The 22,968-nt window shown below is 40.9% G+C and overlaps 1 protein-coding gene across 1 annotated transcript in view; it reads left to right on the plus strand.

The window, feature by feature from the left end:
- Positions 1–21,119, plus strand: part of Dnah12 (dynein axonemal heavy chain 12) — a 175,415-nt gene extending 154,296 nt beyond the window's left edge. The window contains exons 68-76 of the mRNA XM_076544093.1: positions 4,907–5,044; positions 7,474–7,707; positions 9,374–9,562; positions 11,001–11,104; positions 14,373–14,577; positions 16,177–16,314; positions 17,032–17,123; positions 18,823–18,890; positions 20,859–21,119. Of these exons, the coding sequence (XP_076400208.1) occupies positions 4,907–5,044; positions 7,474–7,707; positions 9,374–9,562; positions 11,001–11,104; positions 14,373–14,577; positions 16,177–16,314; positions 17,032–17,123; positions 18,823–18,890; positions 20,859–21,049 (1,359 nt within the window). The 3' untranslated portion in view covers positions 21,050–21,119. The remainder of the gene's footprint in view (positions 1–4,906; positions 5,045–7,473; positions 7,708–9,373; positions 9,563–11,000; positions 11,105–14,372; positions 14,578–16,176; positions 16,315–17,031; positions 17,124–18,822; positions 18,891–20,858) is intronic.
- Positions 21,120–22,968: the final 1,849 nt, after the last annotated feature.

Consider the following 22,968-nt stretch of genomic DNA (forward strand, 5'->3'; position numbering starts at 1 on the left):
AGTACCGTGATGGTGGAGAGATGCCCTTAGGTACCACAGTACCGTGGTGGTGGAGAGATGCAATGAAACTAGACAATAAACCCAACCCAGCCAACACATGGGTGACTGAAGCACACTAACAGTTCTCAGAAGGTGACGTGCACATGGTCAGTAAACACGTGGGAAAACACTCAACATCTTAACCACCAGGGAAATGCAAATGAAAAACACATAGAAATTTTATCTCATCCCAACCAGAACGATTATCACCTAAAAGCAAGAAAATTGTGGATGTGGATAAAAGGGAACCCTTTTACACACTGCTTGTGGAAATGCAAATTGGTTCAGCCACTGCGGAGTTAGTATGAAGATTCCTCAAACTAATGTGACCGTGTGACCCAGCTGTGCCACTTCTGGATAAAGTCTGTCTTCATTAAGGTTACTATGGCCGTGATGAAACACATAACCAAAAGCAAGCTGGGGAAGAAAGAGTTTGTTTGACTTCCACTTCCACACTATAGTCCATCATGGAAGGAAGCCAGAACAGGAACTCAAACAGGGTGGGAACCTGAAGACAGGGGCATGACAGAGGCCATGGAAGGGTGCTGCTTACTGGCTTGCTTCCCGTGGTTTGTTCAGCCTGCTTTCTTCATTTTTTGTTTGTTTGTTTGTTTTTGTTTTTGATTTTTCGAGACAGGGTTTCTCTGTGTAGCTTTGCGCCTTTCCTGGAACTCACTCTGTAGCCCAGGCTGGCCTTGAACTCACAGAGATCCGCTTGCTTCTGCCTCCCAAGTACTGGAATTAAAGGCATGCACCACCACCGTCTGGCCTCAGCCTGCTTTCTTATAGAACCCAGGACCACCAGCCCAGGAATGTTGCCATCCATAAAGGGCTGAGCGCTCCCCTATCAAGAAAATTAAGAAAATTTAATTAATTAAGAAAATTTCCGGCAGGCATGCCTCCATCCTGTTCTTATAGGGTCATTTTCTCAATTGCGGCTCCATCCTCTTTAATGGCTTTAGCTGTGTCAAGCTGACAGAAGACTAACCAGCACAATATCCAAATGATGCTAAGGGAATACACCACAGGGCATCCATACAGTGTGTCTACTGAAGCACTATTCACAACAGACAGGCTGTAGAATTCACTGGCGTATCTGCCAATAGCTCAATGACTAGAAAGTATGTGGCATATATACATAGAGAGTTTTATTCTACCAAAAATAAGAATGAAATTATGTCATTTGCTAGAAAATTGATGCAATGGGAGATCATCGTATTAAGCAAAAAAATCCAGACAAAGAAAGACAAATATCACATATTTTCTCTTATTTGTAGGTCTTGTAATTAATCACACACACACACACACACACACACACACACACACACACACGCATGCACACACACACACTATATTAACATAGTAGGGAGATAAGGGAAGTAAGTATGATTAAAGTACATAATATAATTAGAAACAAATTTTCTTCATAAAATGCAACACTATATATATTTATCATGAATATAAATGAACAAGTCAATAAAATTGTAAAGCATAATAACCCTCAAGTAAATAAACGTACAATTTTTGCACATGATATTGAAGACTTTAGGGGATCCCAGCATAGCACTCACTTTTCCTGTCTGAATTCTTTCCAACTAAGAATCTCACCCCCAAAAAAAGCATATACATAGGAAAGGCAAAATTACAACTTTATTGATGATATTGGCTGTCTTCCTCAACTGCTCTCCACCTTATTTTTTGAGGCAGGAGATCACTGAATCTGAAGCTTGCCATTTTGGCTAGGCTGGCTGGCTGGCAGGTGAACTGTTTGGATCCACAGGTCTCGGGCCCCGACTCTGGGTTACAGGCACACTACCATATCTGGCTTTTACATTAGTACTGGGGATTTGAACTTGCTTTCCCTGCTAAAGCCATCTCCCCAGACCCTCCAAAACCTTTTGAGTGAGGGTTTGGCTAGCCTCAAACTCATAGCAGTCCTTTTGACTCAGCCTCCTAAGTGCTACAATTCTAGGTATGTGCCATCATACCTAGCTCCAACATTAACTATTTTATATTTGCCTATTTACGCCGAAGAAGAAGAAGAAGAAGAAGAAGAAGAAGAAGAAGAAGAAGAAGAAGAAGAAGAAGAAGAAGAAGAAGAAGAAGAAGAAAAAGAAGAAGAAGAAGAAGAAGAAGAAGAAGAAGAAGAAGAAGAAGAAGAAGAAGAAGAAGAAGAAGAAGAAGAAGAAAAGAAGAAGAGTGAATAAAAAAAGAAGAAGAATAGGCAAGAGAAAGGACTGAATAGTTGAAAGACTACTGTCTCTGCTTAATGATGATTCCTATGCCCCTACTTCTGCACAGTAACTCTGTAAGTCTAAGAAGAGACTTTATGGTTTTAGAAGAGAACTTACCAGAACAGAGAAGGCAGCACAGTGTGTGATCCCTACAATTAGAAGACAGAGGACCAAAGACAGGAAATCATAAGCAAAGCTAATTTGGGACTCAGATTATGCAAATAAAAAATGGTGCTGTGTTGAAGAGACACCCTCGCACTTCCTGTATTTTAACATTGATCAAGCAATGTTGGCATTCCATTATTGTTGTCTGTGAGATCCAAAGTTAGTATCCATGCCATGAGTCATAATTTTATGGTTAATAGTGGTGACCTTCACCAAGAAACTTCTCTGGAAGTAAAAGCAAATAGAAGATAGGTCAAATAAGAAAGTCACGCCTTGTTTTGCTTTCTGTGGCTGTGATAAAACACTGACCAAAACCAACTTGAAGAGGAAAGGGTTGATTTGGCTTCCATGTACTGATTACAGACCATCATTGAGGAACATCAGGGCAGGAATTCAAGGAGGATCAGAGGCAGGAACTAGGAGGAAAGCTGTGCAATGGCTTGTTCAGTTCCCCTTTTTACACAGCCCAGGACTGCCTGCCTGGGTATGGTGCTGCCCACAGTGGGCTGGGTCCTCCTACATCAATCACCAATCAAGAAAATGCCCCCACCGACATGCCCACAGGCCAATCTGATGGAAGCTGTTCTTTAATTGAAGTTCCCTCTTCCCAGATGATTCTAGTTTGTGTCAAGGTAAAAAGGAAACAGACCCACATGGAGTGAAATGCTCTGTGATGTTTGTTCTCACTGTGCTGCAGATTCTCCTAAAGGGCTTGCTCCAGCATGCACTGCCAGACCCTCCCCTCCCCTGCTCCCAAGTTTCTAATTCAGTGGTCTAGGAGGAGGCTTAAGAGTTTGGGGTCATAATTCTCAAGAGAAAATGATGACGCTGACCCTGGCACTCATACTTTGGAAACCATTATTCTAAGGTTTCTTCAGGTGACTAGCTTATAGACACATATAAAATTCTTTTAGAGGCTCCCAGAAATAGTTGACATGCCCCTAGTAATATCTGACAACTGAGCCCACAATAATTTGAGCTGTCATCATTTGGCCACTGGAAATAAATATCTTATTGTTCCAGGTTGTTGATATCTAACAATGATATCAGTTCCTTTTCAGTTTCTACATCTCCTATGCCCAGTTATAGTCTCCTTGGAGGAGGCGAACTCCATTCAGTCAGTAAATATTTACTGAACACCTACTAAGTGCAAGGCATGCTCCTCTAGCTAGCTGAGTCATTAGTGTACTTGCCATCTACTGTGAGAGATCTGAAGAGACCCTCTGGAGCATCCCCTAGAGCACTGTCATAGGAAGCCTATGTGACATCCATCTTAAACCCTGGAAGAGGTCATGGGTAGATCAACTATCCACGGGAGGGAAGGCATAATGGTGGCAAAGACCCATTACTGTACGTGTCTGGAGGAAGAAATATATTTATGTATCAAGGAATTGTTCTCAAAAGGTTCTTCTCTCCCTGTTTCTCTATACCGTTATCTAGTGTATAGACATATATTTTGACTTATGTATGTTTCAAGAGTAGAGTCTCTTCATTAAGGCACAGTATGCTTACATTTCTGGATTGGTTGGGTTTGGATTTTTTGTTGTTGTTGTTTTGCTTCAGTCTTGAGATGAATTTTGTTACGTTTCCTAGAGTAACCTCCATCTCCTGGGCTCAAGCTCTCCTCCTGCTTGAGCAGCTAAGGCTATAGATTTGTACCAACATGCCTGGTCTGCATCTCATTAGTAAAGAATGCATGAACTGTGACTGTGTCCTAGCCACTCCAGACTCTTGGGTAGAAAGATTGCTTCAGCCCAGGAGGCCAGCCTGGGCAACAGAGCAAGATTCTACTTGACAACAAATGGAAAGGGAAGGAGGGAGGGAAACGGTTACCAGCGCATCACAGGAGGGTAGTGATGGACTTGGAGCTATGTTTGAGGTGTTCTAACTTGAAGTACATGTCATCAGTATACTTGAAATCTACTGTGGAAGACCTAAAGAGATGGGTGAGCATCCTTCAGAGCACTGATAGAGGAGGTACAAGCGACATCCATATTAGACATTGGACAATGTCATGGAGAGATCAGCTAAAAATGCTTTCCCTAGTGCTCTCCAAATGAAAAGTAATAAAACTGGGCATTATATATTGGAATTCATTCATATTCTCTTCACTAGTCATTCTTTTGCACTTACAGTCTCAAGTACATGCCCACAAATCTACAAACTAATACTGGGTTAGAGATAGCTGTGAACGGCAGGTATCATTACCAACAATTTTATAAAATAGTAATAATTTTTATTTTAGTAATACTCAACATTATTATGGCTTGCTTAGATTTGGATATTTGAATTAAGCATAAGATGAATGCTTTTTATATAAAGTATGCCTTTAGATACATGCCTTTTTAAACTAGAAGTTTGTACTGACATGGGAACGTAGACTCTTGTAATGAAAGATCATCTATTTTTCTAGTTTTACTGATGGAAATCTAATCCTATTTTTCTCTTGTACGATTTTTGCATTAAAGGCATGGGAGAAGCTGCTTTTTGGAGTTTGCTTTTTTCATGCTCTTGTTCAAGAGAGAAAGAAATTCGGTCCCCTGGGTTGGAACATCCCGTATGGATTCAATGAGTCAGACCTACGCATCAGTATCCGACAACTGCAGGTAAGATGAGAACAGAACAAGCATTTATGAAGGAGCACTCCTTAACAGTCCCCAGGCCACGCTTAACGGCACTTATGTCAGACTTGATAATAAAGATAACAGATTCTTCTTATAGAAATTATTGATACGTGGCTGGAGATGTAGCTCAGAAGTAAGCACTTACCTTAATATACAAGTTTGGACCCCAGCACTGAAGGAGGAAAAAAGAGTTAAAAATAAATTGTTAGTATCTTATCAAGTCTTTTAAAAATAATGAATCAGAAACCTTAAACAGAAATAAGTCCTTTATTTTGAAAATCCTTATAGTTGTTGAAATCAGTGCTTATAAATTACAATCTATGTTGAATGACTTTGATTTGAACATTGTTTTTGAAACTCGTAGTAGGTAGGAGAATATTTTGCTTAAAATATTTTCCATACAACCTATAAACAACTGAGAACTCACCATCTGCCAGGCCCCAGATGTCAGTCTCATGACCTCACCCTTCCCAGAACTAGCATTGAAATCCACAGACATCAGCTAGATCCGTCTTTCATATCTAGTGGTGAGGACATGAACTGAGATTCACCTTTAAGCCATCTTCATCTGGCCACAATGGCAGGGTATCTCTCCAAAAGGCCCAAGCAGAAACTGGCAGCTAAGTGGTTAAACAGCAGAGAGAGAGCTGTCTCTATCTCTTGCATATGGTACAAATTTAACATTCAGTTCTCTAGGGGGTCTCCTCCAGTTTGGGGGGACCCAGTTGAACATACATGCGTCCTCCCCTAAAGAGAAGGAAGGGGAAACTTTTTTTCAAATGGCACATAATTCATTCCCTCCAAGGATAACCTTCCCTTTTTCTCAGCCACCCCCCAAAATCTCTTGACAATTATCTTCCTCCCAAAAACATGAGGGTCTCAAAAAAGACTAAGCCCTTATTTTGACCTGGCTCTGGAGAACTTAGAAAATACTTTATCAACCATGCACCATTTCTTCTATAATTCAGAGACAGGCAAAACTCTCTCAGCAAGTAACATACCATTGCAACACACACACTACCCCTGTATATTGGACAAAGTACAGGATCTAGAAGTGGAAGAAATAAATTTAAGTCTTCCTATTACTTCACATTTTCCTAACATTTTCATGTTCTGCAAGGTTAATAGCAGATGTATAAGACAGAGTGAACGCCATGCAAATCACAGCTTTACTATTATTGCTATCATTACAAGGAAACTTATGTATTGAAACTATGTCACCATGGGAACAAGGACCCGGCACTAAGACTTAAAACTGCTGTTTTTATCTCACCGTGAAAGGTGTCCTGAAACAGGCCTCAGGCCCCCAGCATTGGCCTTGTTGGTATCTGGGACTGTGGGCAGCTACCCTGTGCATTCAGAGCATCCCATACCTCTACCCAAGAGATGACAATAGCACCTCACACCCACCACAGTTATAATTTACTGATCTCCAGACATTGCTGAGTATCCTCTCACAGATAAAAATGGACCCCAATTCATACCCAAAAAGGCTTGTTAGGATTGATTCATTTCTAAAAGCTTTAGCAATTCCCATGTTGCTTATTTAACATAAGTATTTTTCTCATTTAAAAATGCATTATGAAGACTGGAGAGATGGTTCAATGGTTAAGAGCACGTATTGCTCTTGCAGAGGACCTGAGTTCAGTTCCCAACACCCATGCTGGGTAATTCACAACCACCTGTAACTTCAGCTCCAGGGGACCCAATGTCAATCTGGCTTTGGGGTCACCTACACTCCCATGTGCTCATACTACATACATAAATACACACACACACACACACACACACACACACACACACACACACACATGCATGATCACATGTAATTTTTTTTTTCAAGAAAAAGGTTCTTTGAGTGCTCACTGGAAAAGAGCACGTGATCTACCTGAGCATCTGACAGAATCTCCAGCACCTATGCGCTGCCCAGACAGGCTAATCCCAGAGCTCACTGGCCAGGCAGCCTAGCCCAAAACGGCAAGTTCACTGAGACCATGTTTCAAGGCAGCAAAGCAGAGAGAGAGAAAGCCACTTAGTCTCCTGATCTGGGCTCCACAGTCACCCACTTGAGATGCATGCACACCCCACACATAATCAACAGATGAGCGAGGCACGGTGTCTCACCCTGATCCTCCCAGCCTTGGGAGGCTAAAGCAGGTATATTGGCTTGAGTCTGAGGCCAGCTCGGACTATAGAGTAAGAGTAAATAAGTAGTAAATATCAAAGTATTTATATCGGAAAAATGGAGAATGGAGACAAAATAATTCAAAATAAAATACTGAACACCAGACATTCGGTAATAATTCTTTTAGCTCCCTTTCTACATAGGGAGAGAGAGAAAAGAGAAGCCATTTTGAAATGAAATGAAAGGATTTCTTTTTTTTTTTTTATCATTTCTCTCTTTGCTTCAGTTGTTTATAAATGAATATGACACAATCCCATTTGAAGCCATCTCTTACCTGACCGGGGAGTGTAACTATGGAGGAAGAGTGACGGACGACTGGGACAGACGCCTCCTGTTGACCATGCTGGCAGACTTCTACAACTTACACATCATTGAAAACCCTCATTACAAGTTCTCTCCCAGTGGGAACTATTTTGCGCCTCCCAAAGGCACTTATGAGGACTACATTGAATTCATTAAGGTAAATGTTGGTCTGAAACGAGGGTAAGACATATTTGTGTTTGTGTGAGAGAGAGTGTGTGTGAGAAAGTGTGTGTGTGAAAGAGTGTGTGGATGTGTGTGAGAAAGTGTGAGAGTGTGTATGTGAAAGAGAAAATGTGTGACAAAGTGTGTATGTGGAAGAGAGAGTGTGTGAATGTGTGTGAGAGTGTGAGTGTGTGTGAGAAAGTGTTGTGAGTGTGAAAGTGTGTGTGAAAGAGCACACGTGTGTGTGTGAAAGAGTGAAAGTGTGTGAGAGAAGAAAGTATGTGAATGTGTGTATGAGAGAGTGCATGTGAGTGTATGTGTGAAAGTGTGTGTGTATGTGAGAGTGTGTGAATGTGTGAGAATGTATGTGTGTGCATGTACAAGTGTATGTGTGACAGAGAGAAAAAGTATGAATGTGTGAGAGAGAAAGTGTGTGTGTGTGTGTGTGTGTGTGTGTGTGTGTGTGTGTGTGTGCTCTGAGTGATGAGCTGTACCCTCTAATGTATAGGTTTAGACAAGCAAGATTCTAATGAACTTTCAGGCTCATTTTTGTTCAGGTAATTACTGGACAGAAAATCTGAAGCTTTTAGTATTTGATGTTTAGTTGATTCTTAACCCTTTGTTGTTTGCACATCTGCCTTATAAATTTGTTGTTGTTTGTTTTTGTTCTTCTGGGGGCCACCACCCAGCTCCCAAATAAATCACACCCAGAAGCTTATTCTTAATTATGGATGCCTGGCCTTAGCTTGGCTTGTTTCTTGCTAACTTTTCTTAACTTTAAAATTATCCCGTTTACTTTTTGCCTCTGGGCTTTTTCCTTTTCTTCTGAATATCTTACTTTCACCCTTACTCCACGGCTTGCTGTGTAGCTGGGTGGCTGACCCCGATGTCCTCCTCCTTCTCTGGCTACTTCTTCCTTTCTTCCCAGATTTCTCCCTCTGTATATTCTCTCTACCTGCCAGCCCCCCCTATTCTTTCTCCTGCCTCACTATTGGCCGTTCAGTTTTTTATTAGACCATCAGGTGTTTTACATAGGCACAGTAACACAGCTTCACAGAGTTAAACAAATGCAACACAAACAAAAGTGACACACCTTCAAATAACATTCTACAACAGGAATTGATGCTTTGTAGTAGGGAAAGAACAACACTTTGCTCTGCCCTTATGGTATTCCCTGGATGAAAGGCAGTTTCATGGGAGAAACAACATATAATTTGTATTGATGTTAATATTTTGAGTATATGAACACTTCAGTGAAAGGATTGAAAACCAAAAGAAGCAGTTTACTTTGGGGTTTATAAAGCCGTTTAAATACACAGATAAAACAAAGGAAAAGCCTTGGACTTAAGGGGCAATAAATTGTGAGAAAGTGCTTAGGAAACATATGAGGGAAACTAACAGAAGATCAAGTTATCTTAGTAGAATCTGCAGATTCACCCCAATACGGTTTTCTGTCTTTAGTAAGAACTCTCCTCTTCTTGGCACAACACAAGGGGAAAATTACAAACGCCCTGCTGTTAGGCAGATTAGAGGAGGAAGAAAATCCTCGACATAATGTGCCTTTAGCTCAAAGTGATGCTTATGCTAAGGTGGCATGTTTTGGAGCGGCATATCCTGATCCCTAGTGAATGTATGATGCATGCTTTATCTGTTTTCCCTAGAAACTTCCATTTACTCAAGAACCTGAGATATTCGGACTACATGACAATGTTGATATCTCCAAAGATCTTCAACAAACAAAAGTCCTCTTTGAATCCTTGCTTCTCACCCAGGGAGGCTCCAAGCAATCAGGCTCCTCAGGAAGTACTGACCAGATCCTGTTAGAAATCACTGAAGATATCCTCTATCAGGTGATACTTGGTTTGAAATGTAGTGCTTCTGCTGTAATAGAAATTGCATTTGGATGGGCAATTCCATGAAGCCAGACTATAACTTTCAGCAACATACTTTACTTCTCGTACATTAGTTTCCAAATCTGCTAGGTGGAGAATAGTTGCAGTTGTTATAAGGCTTTTTGAGGACATTAAGGAGAACATTAATTTAAAGTAGTTTGTAAAACGCCTGCTACATAGCTAAGTTCTTAGTAACTATAGTTGTGGATGAACTACTGTGCCTATCATTCATTTTTATTTCTAAATCAAAAGTAAAAAGACATTTTTTAATGGAATGTTCTGAACTTGCTGGTTCAGGGAGAACATGGTGGTTTTTTGGTTATTTTTATCTGTACCTTAGGAGGTGGCTGTCACAAGGAAGTCATATCCGTGCTCAGGCAGCAGTTATGCATTCCCTTTCCATGCCCAGTGCACTTAGCCTGCTAGGTAATGCGGAATGGTGCTCTACTGTCTTCTTTTCCAGTGACTAAGGGGAATGTGAACAGATTATGACCCTCAGCAGCAATCTTTATAGTTCCCTTCCAATGTAGCTACTGTAAATATGGCCATCCTTCAGTGTCAGACACCCTGACACGGCAGAATCTGGCCCCTATTCTACTTGCTTCCAGAGGCCGTGGGCTGTACCACTGCAGGATTCCCACACAATCCTGGCTGTGGTCACCAAAGTAGGGAAGGAGGTCCACTGTATGCCACCATGATGGCAGCCAACAGTCAGTCCTGGCCTCCAAGCTACTGATTTTGCAATATGCCTCTCTTCACACCTGCTTCTATGGTTTACCTCTGTGGGAAAAGGCAGTTGACTTCGTGAATGCTGTCTCCAGTAAGGAAGGTCCTAGGAAGGACCTGGAAGAAGATTTAAGACATATTTGGGGGAGTGCTGAGTCAAAATCACTAGACTAGCACCACTTAGATTCTTAGGACAGAAAGGGCAGCTTGACCCTCAGTTGGAGCATTCCCTGACTGGGAATTCTCTTGCCACCTCAGGAGTGTGAGCTCCAATGTCTTAGGACTTTGAGCATTCCAAAGTCCTCACCATCTCCTCACCTCAAGTATCTGTAAATATGACATCAGAATCACACACTGAGTGGCTTTCTCTCTTCCTGTACCCTAGAACATTCTGTATTTACAAGATTAACTATTTGATAGGAGGGTAAGTGATAATCGATTATAAGTGAACATGAAACAGTTATGAAATTGTAAATACATTTTATCCATGGAAAACAAGACTCAGTTTGCAAAAAGAAACTATACAGATTTTTAGAAATAATGATGTCCTATCTGTAAAGTGGAAATAATAATGATTACCTATGTGTCAGTTATTATTGACATTACAGCTGAATGAAGCTTACTGTCTATTTTGAGAGTAACTTGTGACTTTCAACATACGTTTTTTCAGCTCCCCCATGATTTTGATATTGAAAGAGCACTACGCTATTATCCTGTGAGGTATGAAGAGAGCATGAATACTGTGTTAGTGCAAGAAATGGAACGGTTTAACAAGTGAGTAAATCCCCAGGAAGTCAGAAAGCAGCCAAAGTTGACAAAATGACTTACTGCTATTGAATTTTAAAATATTAAGAAATTATCAAAATGTCCAATTTTATTTTTTTAAGTACCATAGCCTTATCCCAGAAGAGAATCTTTTTATCATGTAAAAAAATGATTATGAAAAAGAGATCTCTTATTGATTAGAAGTAGTCATTAATCACATAGCTTCTCATCTATTATTGTCCTCTTCGCAAAGTAAAGATGGGGCTGGAGAGATGGCTCAGTGGTTAGGATCACTTGCGGCTTTTCCAGTGGACCTGAGTCCAGTTCCTGGTAGCCTCATCAGGCAGCTCCCAACCAGCTGTAACTCCAGCTCCATGGTATCCAGCTCCCTCCTCTGGTCTGGCAGCTGCACTCATATGCACTTATACAAACCCAAGCATACACGTAATTAAAAAGCAGTTTAAACAGAGTGAGCATGGATGGGTCTATGTATCCTTTCTACCAGTTTTTGTCACTGATATGTGCTTTCTTTGTCTTTATTTTTAAGTACTGTGGCCCAGATTAGCTATCAACTAACCTTTAGACCTGACTTATTTATTGGTTGGTTGGTTGGTTTTTTGTTTTATTGTTTTTGTTGTTGTTGTTGTTTTGTTTTTTCGAGACAGGGTTTCTCTGTGTAGCTTTGCGCCTTTTCCTGGAACTCACTTGGTAGCCCAGGCTGGCCTCGAACTCAGCGAGATCCGCCTGGCTCTGCCTCCCGAGTGCTGAGATTAAAGGTGTGCGCCACCACCACCCGGCCGGTTGGTTGGTTGGTTTTTGAGACAGAGGATAGCCTAAGCTGGCCTCGAACTTGCTATGTAGCTCATGTGGCCTTGAACTCCTAAACCTGCTGCCTCCACCTCTGAAGATGCTAAATTACAGGTGTGTACCACTACGTCTGGCTCCCTTTTCTTACTGAAGTTGATTAAGTACCCCATGATAAACCAATTATTTGCGCTGACTTTTATTGAATTTTTTGTAATTCAAAACTGGATCAAGAAAGAGAAAATTGTTTTGTCATGGGTTTTCTGTAATATTTCCATGCTTATTTTGTTTTCTAGACTTGTTGACATACTAAAGTAAACTGTATGAAAATACCATGCTGTTCTATTTAACTCTGGGTTTTGAGGGGAGCATAATTTATTTGTTTGCTTGCCTCTTTGGTTTGTGGTTCTAAAGATTGAAGCCTAGGGCTTCATATGTGCTATGCAGATGCACTGCCACTGAGTCATATTTCCAACAGTAATTCAGTATTTCTTATATAATACTATAATTATATGTGTGTATGCATATCTACATATACATGCATATATATCCATATCTATAATAGTATTCAGTCTCTCAGCTAGTAGGGCTTCATTAATCACTACAGGTATATTTATGGTCTATTCAGCAGTTGGACTTAAGTAGGAAACAGTGTTTGAAAATTTATAAATCAATACATAATTCATACTTTGATACATGGTTTCCCTTTTCAGCCATTGCATAATACTTTTTTGGTTTTTATGAAACAGAGTCTTGCTATTACATAGCACAGACTGTCCTTGAACTCACTATATAGCCCAAGCTGGCCTCAAGTGCAAAGAAATTCTAAGTCATTCGAGTGCTAAGATTACAGGGCTATGCCACTTTGTCCTGCCTGCACAACCCCATTTTTTCAACTTTTTTCTATATTTCCATGTTATCTGTAATATTATACAGATAATGTAATATTTTTCCTCAGGTGATTCTTTGCTTGAATGAATTTGATCCTCCCAAAATGGTCCATAAATCCAAAGAAACATTTATAAAAGTTCAAAGGTCTTGTCTCATAGCTATAGGAAAAACAATTTCAGAATTCATATAATTCATAAAGAGTCAGAAAGTATCTCAAATATCTAATGCAGTTATAAGCAAAGAAGAGCAAAGTTGGGGACATCACACTACCCAAACTCCAGGAGCATGATCAGATGGTGGTTACTGAATGCGTTGACCGAGGGAGGGACAGAGGCAAGAGCTCAGAAAATGGAAAACATAGTTTATAGTCAGCTGATAGTTGACAACGGGGCCAGTGGTACCCAGTGGAGCAGCTACAGTCTCATTGTAAGCAGTGCTGGGGAAACTGGATGTGTGTAGGGCAAATGAAGGAAATTGGACCTTATGTCATACCACATACAAAGCCAACTGCAAATAGATAAAGGTTTAACCCAAGACCTGAAAGTGTACTGGGCCGGTGGTTCAGTGATAGACTACATCACTACTGTCCTGAGTTCAGTCACCAATACCAGACAAACAAGCCTGAGACTATAACCCTCAAAGGCAAAGACAGACAAATGGAATTCCCTCAAAATACAAAGATTCTCCATATCAAAGGAAGCAATCATGTATAAAATATGTAAGGAACTCACACAACTTACAGATTAATCAGTGGGCAAGAGACTTGAACACGCATTCTCACACAAGCTATCCAAAGGCCAATGTTAGAAGGAAGGCCAGCACCAGCACCAGCACCAGCACCAGCACCAGCACCAGCACCAGCACCAGCACCAGCACCTAGAAGAGACTCGAATGAAAAGCGTTAAGTGTCATCCCTCGCTCTCATGAAAACGGCCAGTGGGAAGTAAACCCATACATACACTATGTGAAAACAGCATGGGGGGTCCTCACGAACCCCCCATGATTTTAACATGAGTTTAACATGAGTTTAACATGATTTTCCAATTGTATTAAAAATTATAACACCACCTTATATTCCATAAACATACACAATTATAATTTATCAACATATATTTTTTAAAGTTATCTAGGTCCTGAACAATAATAGCCAGAAAAGTATTTGATATTATTTGATATGAATATCAAATAATAATAAATTGATATGCTACTGGTTTATTCTGTATTTCAAGATAGTATGCCACTTGTGGTGGTGTGCACCTTTAATCCTAGCACTCGGGAAGCAGTGGTAGAGGGATCTCTGTGAGTTCAAGGCCAGCCTGGTCTACATAGCCAATTCCAGGTTATCCAGGGCTACATAGTAAGACCCTGTCTCAAAAAAAAAAGTATGTAATGGCTAAAATGACAATGCTCATTCAAATGGCACCTACATTTACCTCATATGCCACCTATCAACTGGCATAGCCGTGCTTTGGGGAACACTCCCACAAAGCTGTGACTGTTTCCTGTTGTCTCTTCTTTTGCAGATTGTACATGGATGTTTACTATCAAGTATATGTTGATGACACCATTTCTTTCATTGCAGTTTAATTAGAACTATACGTAATACTCTACAGGACCTTAAGAAGGCTATTAAAGGTGTGGTTGTAATGGACTCTGCATTGGAAGCGCTTTCAAGCAGCTTGCTTGTTGGGAAGGTTCCAGAAATGTGGGCGGAACGATCATACCCAAGTCTGAAGCCCCTTGGAAGTTACATCACAGATTTCCTAGCCCGGCTGAGCTTTTTACAGGTAAAGTGTTAGATAGATAGATAGATAGATAGATAGATAGATAGATAGATAGATAGATAGATAGATAGATGATAGATAGATAGGTAGATAGATAGATAGATGGATGATAGATAATTTTATACTAAAATATGTATTATTCAAATGAAAAAAACATTCATTCAAATATTGTATATAGCACAGTATATATTGTATATAGCAAAATATATACTTGTCATTGTTGAGCAGAGAGATATTAGTAATCAACTGTGGTCACTTTAATGTCCCTAGGTTGAAAGAAATGTGATGAGTAGTTTCCTGGTTATCTAAGCAAAATGTATGAATATATAAAATGCACATGTTTTGAAGTACTGAGTAGAAAATTGAAATTTTACTTTAGTCAAACTCGAGTGACATATTTATAAAAGTTCTAAGTCTGTGATTCCCAGACTCTACTGTTTAATGTTGTCTTGTGATTTTAATGCTCAAAGGAAGTCACAAAAAAGCCCAAGTCTTAGATTTATCAACATTTGTCCTTTGCCTTCTATCTTATCTCAAAAAAAAAAAAGTGTGAGAGAAGTTCTTTGACTCTCCCTTCCCAGGCTGCACATGCACATACGTGCACAAAGATGTTCAGGGCACAGGAAAGTATAAGATGAGAAGCTGCTGTTCTTCCTCGGCTCCTGTGCTTTCTTATCTCATAGTTTATGTTTACACAAAGGTACCGTGTGGGGAGAATGAGAGGGATACTTTGAGATTAGGGTAAACCCTGTACCAAGGGCTTCAGCAAGCACTTCTGCATCTTTGGCTTACACTGAGTCACTTGCTGCCGTGACTTGAAGTATGATTGGTCAGATGTTAATCACAGGCTCCACTCCAGGACTAGGCAGAGTTCTGCCTTCAGAAAGATTTGGACTGAGAGTGTGGGAGGGGCGAAAGAAAGGCAGAAAAAAAAAAAAAAAACCACGGTGCCCATTCAGCATAGCCAGGACCACTATGTAGGCCTAGCTAATTAGAGTAAAGAATTCCTGAAAGTAAAAGGCACACTTGAAAATATACCGTGGGGCCAGATGGAAAAGAATCTTGAGTAGGAGACTAGGAGGTCTGGTTTTACTTTGGTGGGCCACTGCAGAATTGTGCAAGATGACAAACTATGCCTGGCCAGAAGTGTCTCGGCGACATTGTTCAGACATTGAGTAGACAGGAGCAAGAGGACAGTGCACACTGGAGCAGGAAGAAGACTGAGCATCCAGAGTGGGCAGTGCACATGCAAACAAGGGCCTTACCTGGGCTCAAGAGCTGGGCTAGCATGAGAAATAGCATTAATTAAAGGTTAAAATTCTAAAGATGGCAGCTCTTCATTGGGCTCAACAATGTAATGAACACTCAAAATTACAGATGGCCTTTTGCAGATTTGACTCTTTCAAGTTAAACTTACTCAAATTAATGCTGAAACCATTTTGAATTTCCAAGAAGAATAACTATGAAAAAGAAAGGAGGAAAGAGGGAGCATTTGATGTCAGGGAAAGTGAGGACAACATAGACGAAAATCAGAATCAGGAATTGTACGTGCAGTGACACTTTCGTAAAAATAGACGTAATGTATCTTGTTTTCCTTTGTAGGAATGGTTCTCTTTGGGAAAACCCAATGTGTTTTGGATCTCTGGTTTCTTTTTCACCCAAGCTTTTTTAACCGGAGCGATGCAGAATTATGCCAGAAAGTACACCATCCCTATTGATTTACTAGGCTACGAATTTGAGGTACAAAAGGTCACTCCTTTAACTCAATAGTATGATGCTAAATCAGTCATATGCTTAAGCAAGAAGAATATGCAAAATTTATATATAAAGGTTCAATATAACCAAATTATTTCTCTATTCTTTGTGTTTTATAAATTATATAACTCTTGTCTTACAGTATTTAGAGCTTTTGTAATGTCAATATTTGGTACAAATAACCCAGTATTGTTCTTATGTTAACAAAAATTAATGTGATAAAATGTTTCAAAATAATTGTATGTGGCTGGGTAGATAGCTCAGTTAGTAAAATGCTTAACACACAAGCATGGGGACCTGACTTCTCCCCTAGAAAAGAACCCGTGTGAAACTGCTGGCCAGATTACATGCATTTGTAATCCCAGCGCTGGAGAAGTGGGCAGGTAGATACCTGGGACTCACTGGCCAGCCAGCCAAGGAAGATGGCTCCTGAAGACTCACACCCAAGGTTGACCTCTGCCTCCACACACCCATTCATATACATGCTCATTATGCCTACACACACACACACACACACACACACACACACACACACACACACGGCAACTATATAATAGTGTATATTTTTAGACATTATGGCTGAAAAACTTTATAGTCTGACAGGTTTTTTTTTCTTAATGTACCCTGACTGTCCAGCCAGAGTTTTCTTCATGAGATGAAGGTACGTGGTGAACAACATTAACAGTGTGGGTCTCTTTGCAGGTGATTTCTCGTCATGCTTCTGACAGCGCACCAGAAGATGGCGTGTATATTCATGGCTTGTACCTTGATGGAGCACGGTGGGACAGGACCAAGTTAGTGCTTTCCATTCAAACTGTCTGCCACCACAGATTAGTCATAGATCAATCACTGTCATTAGTGGTCTCCTATCTTCTTTCAAAGCAAAGGGCCTCTTCTAGGAGAAGTAACATGTCATCAGAATCCTTGCACAAGTCTTCATGCAGGCTGGGAAAATGGACGAGGGATTACTTTTAGGTCCTAACAATTTTAGCTGATATTCTAGTGGTCTCAATAGTAGAAAAGTTAGCTGAAATTATTTTCCTGCTTCTACTTGAAAACGGCTCCCTTCCATCTTGTAATGTGTAGGACTGAATCAATTTTTAACCACTGACAGTTTAATAAAGCTTCCATTTAGTGAATGGAAATCTTCTGCTTACATTTGATTGTGTGTGTGTGTGTGTGTGTGTGTGTGTGTGTGTGTATCTATGTGTATGTATGTCTGTGTGTATCTGAGTGTGTATGTGTGTGTATGCGTGTATGAGTGTGTGTGTGTGTGTGTGTGTGTGTGTGTGTGTGTGTGTGTACAGATTCCCAGTTTTATTCTTAGAAACAGAGAGGAAACTATTAAGCTTTTCCTGGTTTAAAATAAGTAGGGATGAGAAGAAAAGGCAGAACATTTCCCTTAGAGCCTGGTCCTTAACAATTCATTTATCAGCATGATCTATTGTTCAAAAATGGGGTTGGACTTTGCTCCCAAGTCTGTGGAAACTGAGGTAGGAAAAACCACTGAAAAGGAAGCAATATGCTAATTCTATAGAGATAATTTCAAGACAGGGTTACTGAAGAGGCCCAGTCTACTCCCTGGCCTCCACAGGCTTATAGTCAGATCGTAATGCAAAATGTACTAAGTCCGACTTCAGAAGTCCCCACAGTCTGTCTCAACAAAGTCACGATTCCAAAGTTCAAAGTCTCTTCTGAGACTCATGGCAGCCTCTCATCTTTAACCCGTACACTTCTGAGTTCTATTCCCCACAGAAGTGTAGTCTAGGCTGGCCTTGAACTCCTGATCCCCATGCCACATCTTCTTAAGCACTGTCCTCCTGGTGTGCACCACCATGGCTGGTTCACCCCTCAACAGGTGAAGAGGCGAATTGCCATTTTTCTTTGCCTTCTTCAATTGCTTAATTTTCCTTCCTTCCTAACCAAAAAAAAAAAAAAAAGTAGCATACTAAAAGGAAAACAGATCTGTTTTCTTTACTTTATATTTACTTTGTCTTGTTTATCGAGGTCTCACTCTGTATCCTAGAGTGGACTTGGACTCACAGGAGTGCTCCTGGCTCAGCCTCTGTAGCACTGATCTTAGAGGGATGAGTCAGCATGCCCAGCTTACACTTGACCCTTGACCCTGTCAGGAGCTGGAGAAGATTATTCTGTCTGTGAGCCTCCACTCTCTCTGTGGACTAGGAACGGCATGACCACCGTGGGAGTGGAGTGTGGTAGCACAGTGTCTGTATCCTGAGCAGCACTCAGAAACTGGCCAGCATTGGTATCTGTTCCCTTCTGTCCGCCTCGCCTGTCCATAAGCTTCCTCTCTCAACTATCCATCGTCTCCTCCTTCTCCCTTTCCTCTCCTCTTCCCCTTCTCCCCCACCCCCTCTTTTTCTAGAAATCTAATGTTTCTCCTGTATCTCTGGTCAATGTCCAAATGGCAACTTTGTTCTAATGAGTAAATTTCAGAAATCACTACTAATATCCATCAATTTCTCTTTGCAGTGGATTGCTTGCTGAACAATATCCCAAACTTTTGTTTGACCTGATGCCCATCATATGGATAAAACCAAGTAAATATGTAACAGAATATAGTTAGAGGATAATTATTCCCCTGAATAACTTTTTACCCAAACCTTTTAAGTTTTAATTCCTTTGTGATTTATACAAGATGGGATGTCTGTGCTGTAACTATTTGGGAGCACTTCTGTTACTTTGGGACCATCACTCTGCTTCTTTATGCTGTTAGCCTATATAAGATACAGTTTTAAGGCCTGGGGAAATGGCTCAGCAGTGAAGCGCACCTGCTCTTCTTCCAGAGGACAAGCTTATTTCCAGCACCCAAGTCTGTCAGCTGGTAACTCCAGCTCCAGAGGATCTGATATCCTCTTCTGGCCTCAGCAGGCACCAGCTCAAACATGGCACACGTACACACAGACATATGCACATAACATATAAATTAAAAGTTAACCATCTTTTTAAGACACCATCCTGTTTATTACATCCTCGCGCTTCTGTGATGGATCTCACAGAGCGACAGCCTCTCCCCCCCCCACACACACACACTTTGGCTGCGTGCCTTTGCTAAGTGCCAGAGGGCGCAGGCTCTGATGAGGACTGCCAGTGCCCAGCGTTTTCTGCCGGTAAGAGACCCATAGGCCTTGGAGCCAGCCAGGAGATCTAAGACCCATATGGAAACCCCGTGGGATAGAGGGCAACTTTACCCCTTTGAGGAGGCACTTGCTCTTTCTACTATCACCATTTTTTTTCTAAAAGTAAATGAATAATGAGGCTCATTCATTTTTCTAATTTTTGAAAAATTATTTTTAGTTTTCCTTTTTGAAGTGCTTATGATCAAACCTAGGGCCTCCTGCATGTGAAGACGTGTTCTACCACTGACTTACACCCCTAGCCCCAATTTTCTAGTCTTAAATAACAGTGGATGAACATATTCACCAATTACCTACACTCACCACCCAACCTATCAAATATCTTCTCTATTAACGTGATTCAATGGTGACAAGGGTGCCTTTCATTTAGAAAAACTCCTCTAGGAATTATACATCGATTATTTTGTGAGTTTACGGGAGTTGGTATATTTTCCTTATTAGTAACCTGTTAAAAACAGGTAGGACCTTCAGCTTCTTCTAATTGGCCTGTTGAAGCTGGCTGGCAGGTAGTGCCAGCTTCCACCCCTGCAGGGCTATTGTACTTCTTGGCATTTGCTTCCGTTGTAATTCAGAATGTCCAGTGCAGTTCTAAGGAGTGCTCCTGGAGTCTACGCAGTTTCTCCCCAACCTCCTCTATCACACACTCCCTGTGTGTGTGCTTTCTCCTTCCCTCCCTCATCCTCTGGAGATTCACACCTTCCCAGAGATCCAAACTGTTTTGGTAAGATTGGTTTTTATGGGGCTGAAGAGATAATTCAGCAGTTAAGAGCATCTGCTACTCTTGCAGAGGACCCAAGTTGCCTCCGCTGCACCCATGTTAGATGGCTTTCAAGTGCCTGCAACTCCATTCCAGGGGATCCAGTGCCCTCATGTCCAGATACTCCCATCCCCACAGAAAGAAACACACATGTATACACATAATTATTTGAAAGAGTTTAATTTTCAATTTATGTGTTTGTCTGTGTGTGCTATGTATGTGCGGGTGCCTGTGGAGGCCAGAAGGCATCAGATCTTCTATATCTAGAGTTACAAAAAGTTGTGAGCTGCCAGATATAAGTGTTGGAAACTGAACTGGGGTCCCAGAACAAGTTAGTGCTCTTAACTCCTGAGCCATGTATTATCTACTAAGCCATCTCTCCAGTCCCACAGGAGCAAAACTTTACAATCAACTCTTGATTTATAGACCAAGACTCATTAACCATATGAAAGTGCTTGCCTCAATATACCCACTGTTAAAAAAAACCTAAATCTTACAAATATCACACTCAAGATCTTGGCCATTCTATTACAAAGTAAACAATTGTTCTTTTAGAAACAATGGCTGTTTCCTCTTTCTTTAATGGATGTCTCTCTCTTTTCTTCTTTTTCAAGATGAAAAGTCCAAGATTACAAAGACAAACGCCTATATCTGCCCCCTCTACAAGACAAGTGAACGTAAAGGAACTCTTTCCACTACAGGACACTCTACCAACTTCGTTATTGCCATGTTGTTAGAAACAGACCTGCCTATTCAACATTGGGTCAAACGTGGTGTGGCTCTGCTCTGTCAGCTGGATAACTAAACTGAACAAATTTAGAAAACATCTGATAATTTTTAAATTTTCACTTACTTAAAAAATTTCCCAAACTGTGTATTGTGGTGTCATTCCTTGAACGGGCCTTTACCCCATTCTGTCTGATGTTCCACCCTTGATTAGAAAAGTCCTGTAACCAGATGCCTTTGGGTTCAGCTAGACACCTTCAGAGAAAATGTGAGACAAAGTTCTATGTTGAAGCATGTGGAAATCTTTGCAGATTTTATCTAGTTTCTCACAGTTTGATACAAACACAGGAGAGAGAGAGAGAGAGAGAGAGAGAGAGAGAGAGAGAGAGAGAGAGAGAGAGAGAGAGGTTGAGGATGTGCACCTCATGGGAGGAAAAGTAGAAGAGAGAGAGAGGGAGTTTTCCTTAAAATGAGGTTTTTACATCAGGATGCAGGGTGGCCCCAAGGGGCAGGATTTCAAAGGACAAAACAGAATACTAACATTCCTCCATTTTGATTATTATAAAAGAGTTGAGTTATGGGAGCAAGTGGGGGAACAAGGGTGCTGAATTCCTGAGAATGCTTCAAGCTGCCAAGGGGCGAAGTGGGGAGGGGGAAACTGGGGGTCATGCATGGCAGAAGATCGCAGGAACGTTCCTTGAGAGAGCTGAGGAGGCAGGTTGCAGCAGTGGTGTTCCAGGAGCTTGCATGGAAATGGCACACCAAATCAGGAGTATAGAAGCCATGGCATCTGCTGTTTCTCTGGAAGTCACGGGGGAAAAGCGAATCTGCAAAATATGCTCAAAAAATAGGTGGGGTCAGAAGTGGGCTCTGGAGATTGTTAGTTTTCATCAGACCAGATTTCTTGATGCAGTAGCAAAACTTTTCCCAGGAGCCTGTAGTTATCTGTAAGACAGCTGGAATGGATTTACATCAAGGCAAAAGGGTTAAAAACCTTAGGAACCATTTGTTAAAACTTTGAACCTCTGGAGTTATATTTGAAACCAGTCTACCCTGTACCATGAAGTCTGGAGCTCTTAAACTGATACCCCCTAGTCATTAAACATCGTCAGATCTGAGAAGGATACATTTAAGAAGTAAGATAGTTTTCCAGCTACCTAGGCAGTAATTCCAAGTCTCTCTGTGGTTGTTGGGGACAGAGGCCCCAAAGGCAGCATTTGTTCAGATGGTAGGCTCAGAAGATCTGACAGATATGGAGGAGAAATTTGGGGAGACTGACCCACCTTGACTTTGCAGTATGGGTCTATCAGTCCTCCATTATTCCACTTATTCACAGTCTGGACAGGATCTCAGCTTTTTGCTGTGTGGTCAGCCTTGCCATGAGCTTCCAGGTAGAAGTTCTGTGGCCATCCGTCTTCCTGGAGAAGATACAGGAGCTGACAGGTCTCTTTATCATAAAAAGTTTCTTATTAAATGCCATGTTCTCAGATCTCTACAGGTGTTTGAGGACCAGGGAACAAAATCTGTTAGATGTATTTATAACTTTGAGAGCATATATATATATATATATATATATATATATATATATATATATATCACTTAAATCTGAATATACAGGTTTCTCAGTTAGTTATAGCTTAATGAAGTTGGCTGATCTTTGAATACAGCCAGATTATAATCCTGAATGACTTATATAGAAATAATTATTTTTTAAGCTATCTCCTGAGAAGGCAAAGAAGAGTGACGGGGGAAAGATCCCAAGGCCAAATGGGAACAGGAGAAAGGGGGCTTGTGAGTCAGGGTACGGCACAACTCTGAGAAAAGGAAAAGGACCAGACAGCCATCCTAAATGATTTATATAGAAATAATTTCTTACCAGGTGGTGGTGGCATATGCCTTCAATCTCAGCACTCAGGAGGCAGAGCCAGTTAGATCTTTGTGAGTTTGAGGTCTACAGAGCAAGATCCAGGACAGGCACCAAAACTAAAATAATAATAA

Source organism: Peromyscus maniculatus, chromosome 9 (assembly GCF_049852395.1).
Source record: "Peromyscus maniculatus bairdii isolate BWxNUB_F1_BW_parent chromosome 9, HU_Pman_BW_mat_3.1, whole genome shotgun sequence".
NCBI lineage: Eukaryota > Metazoa > Chordata > Mammalia > Rodentia > Cricetidae > Peromyscus > Peromyscus maniculatus.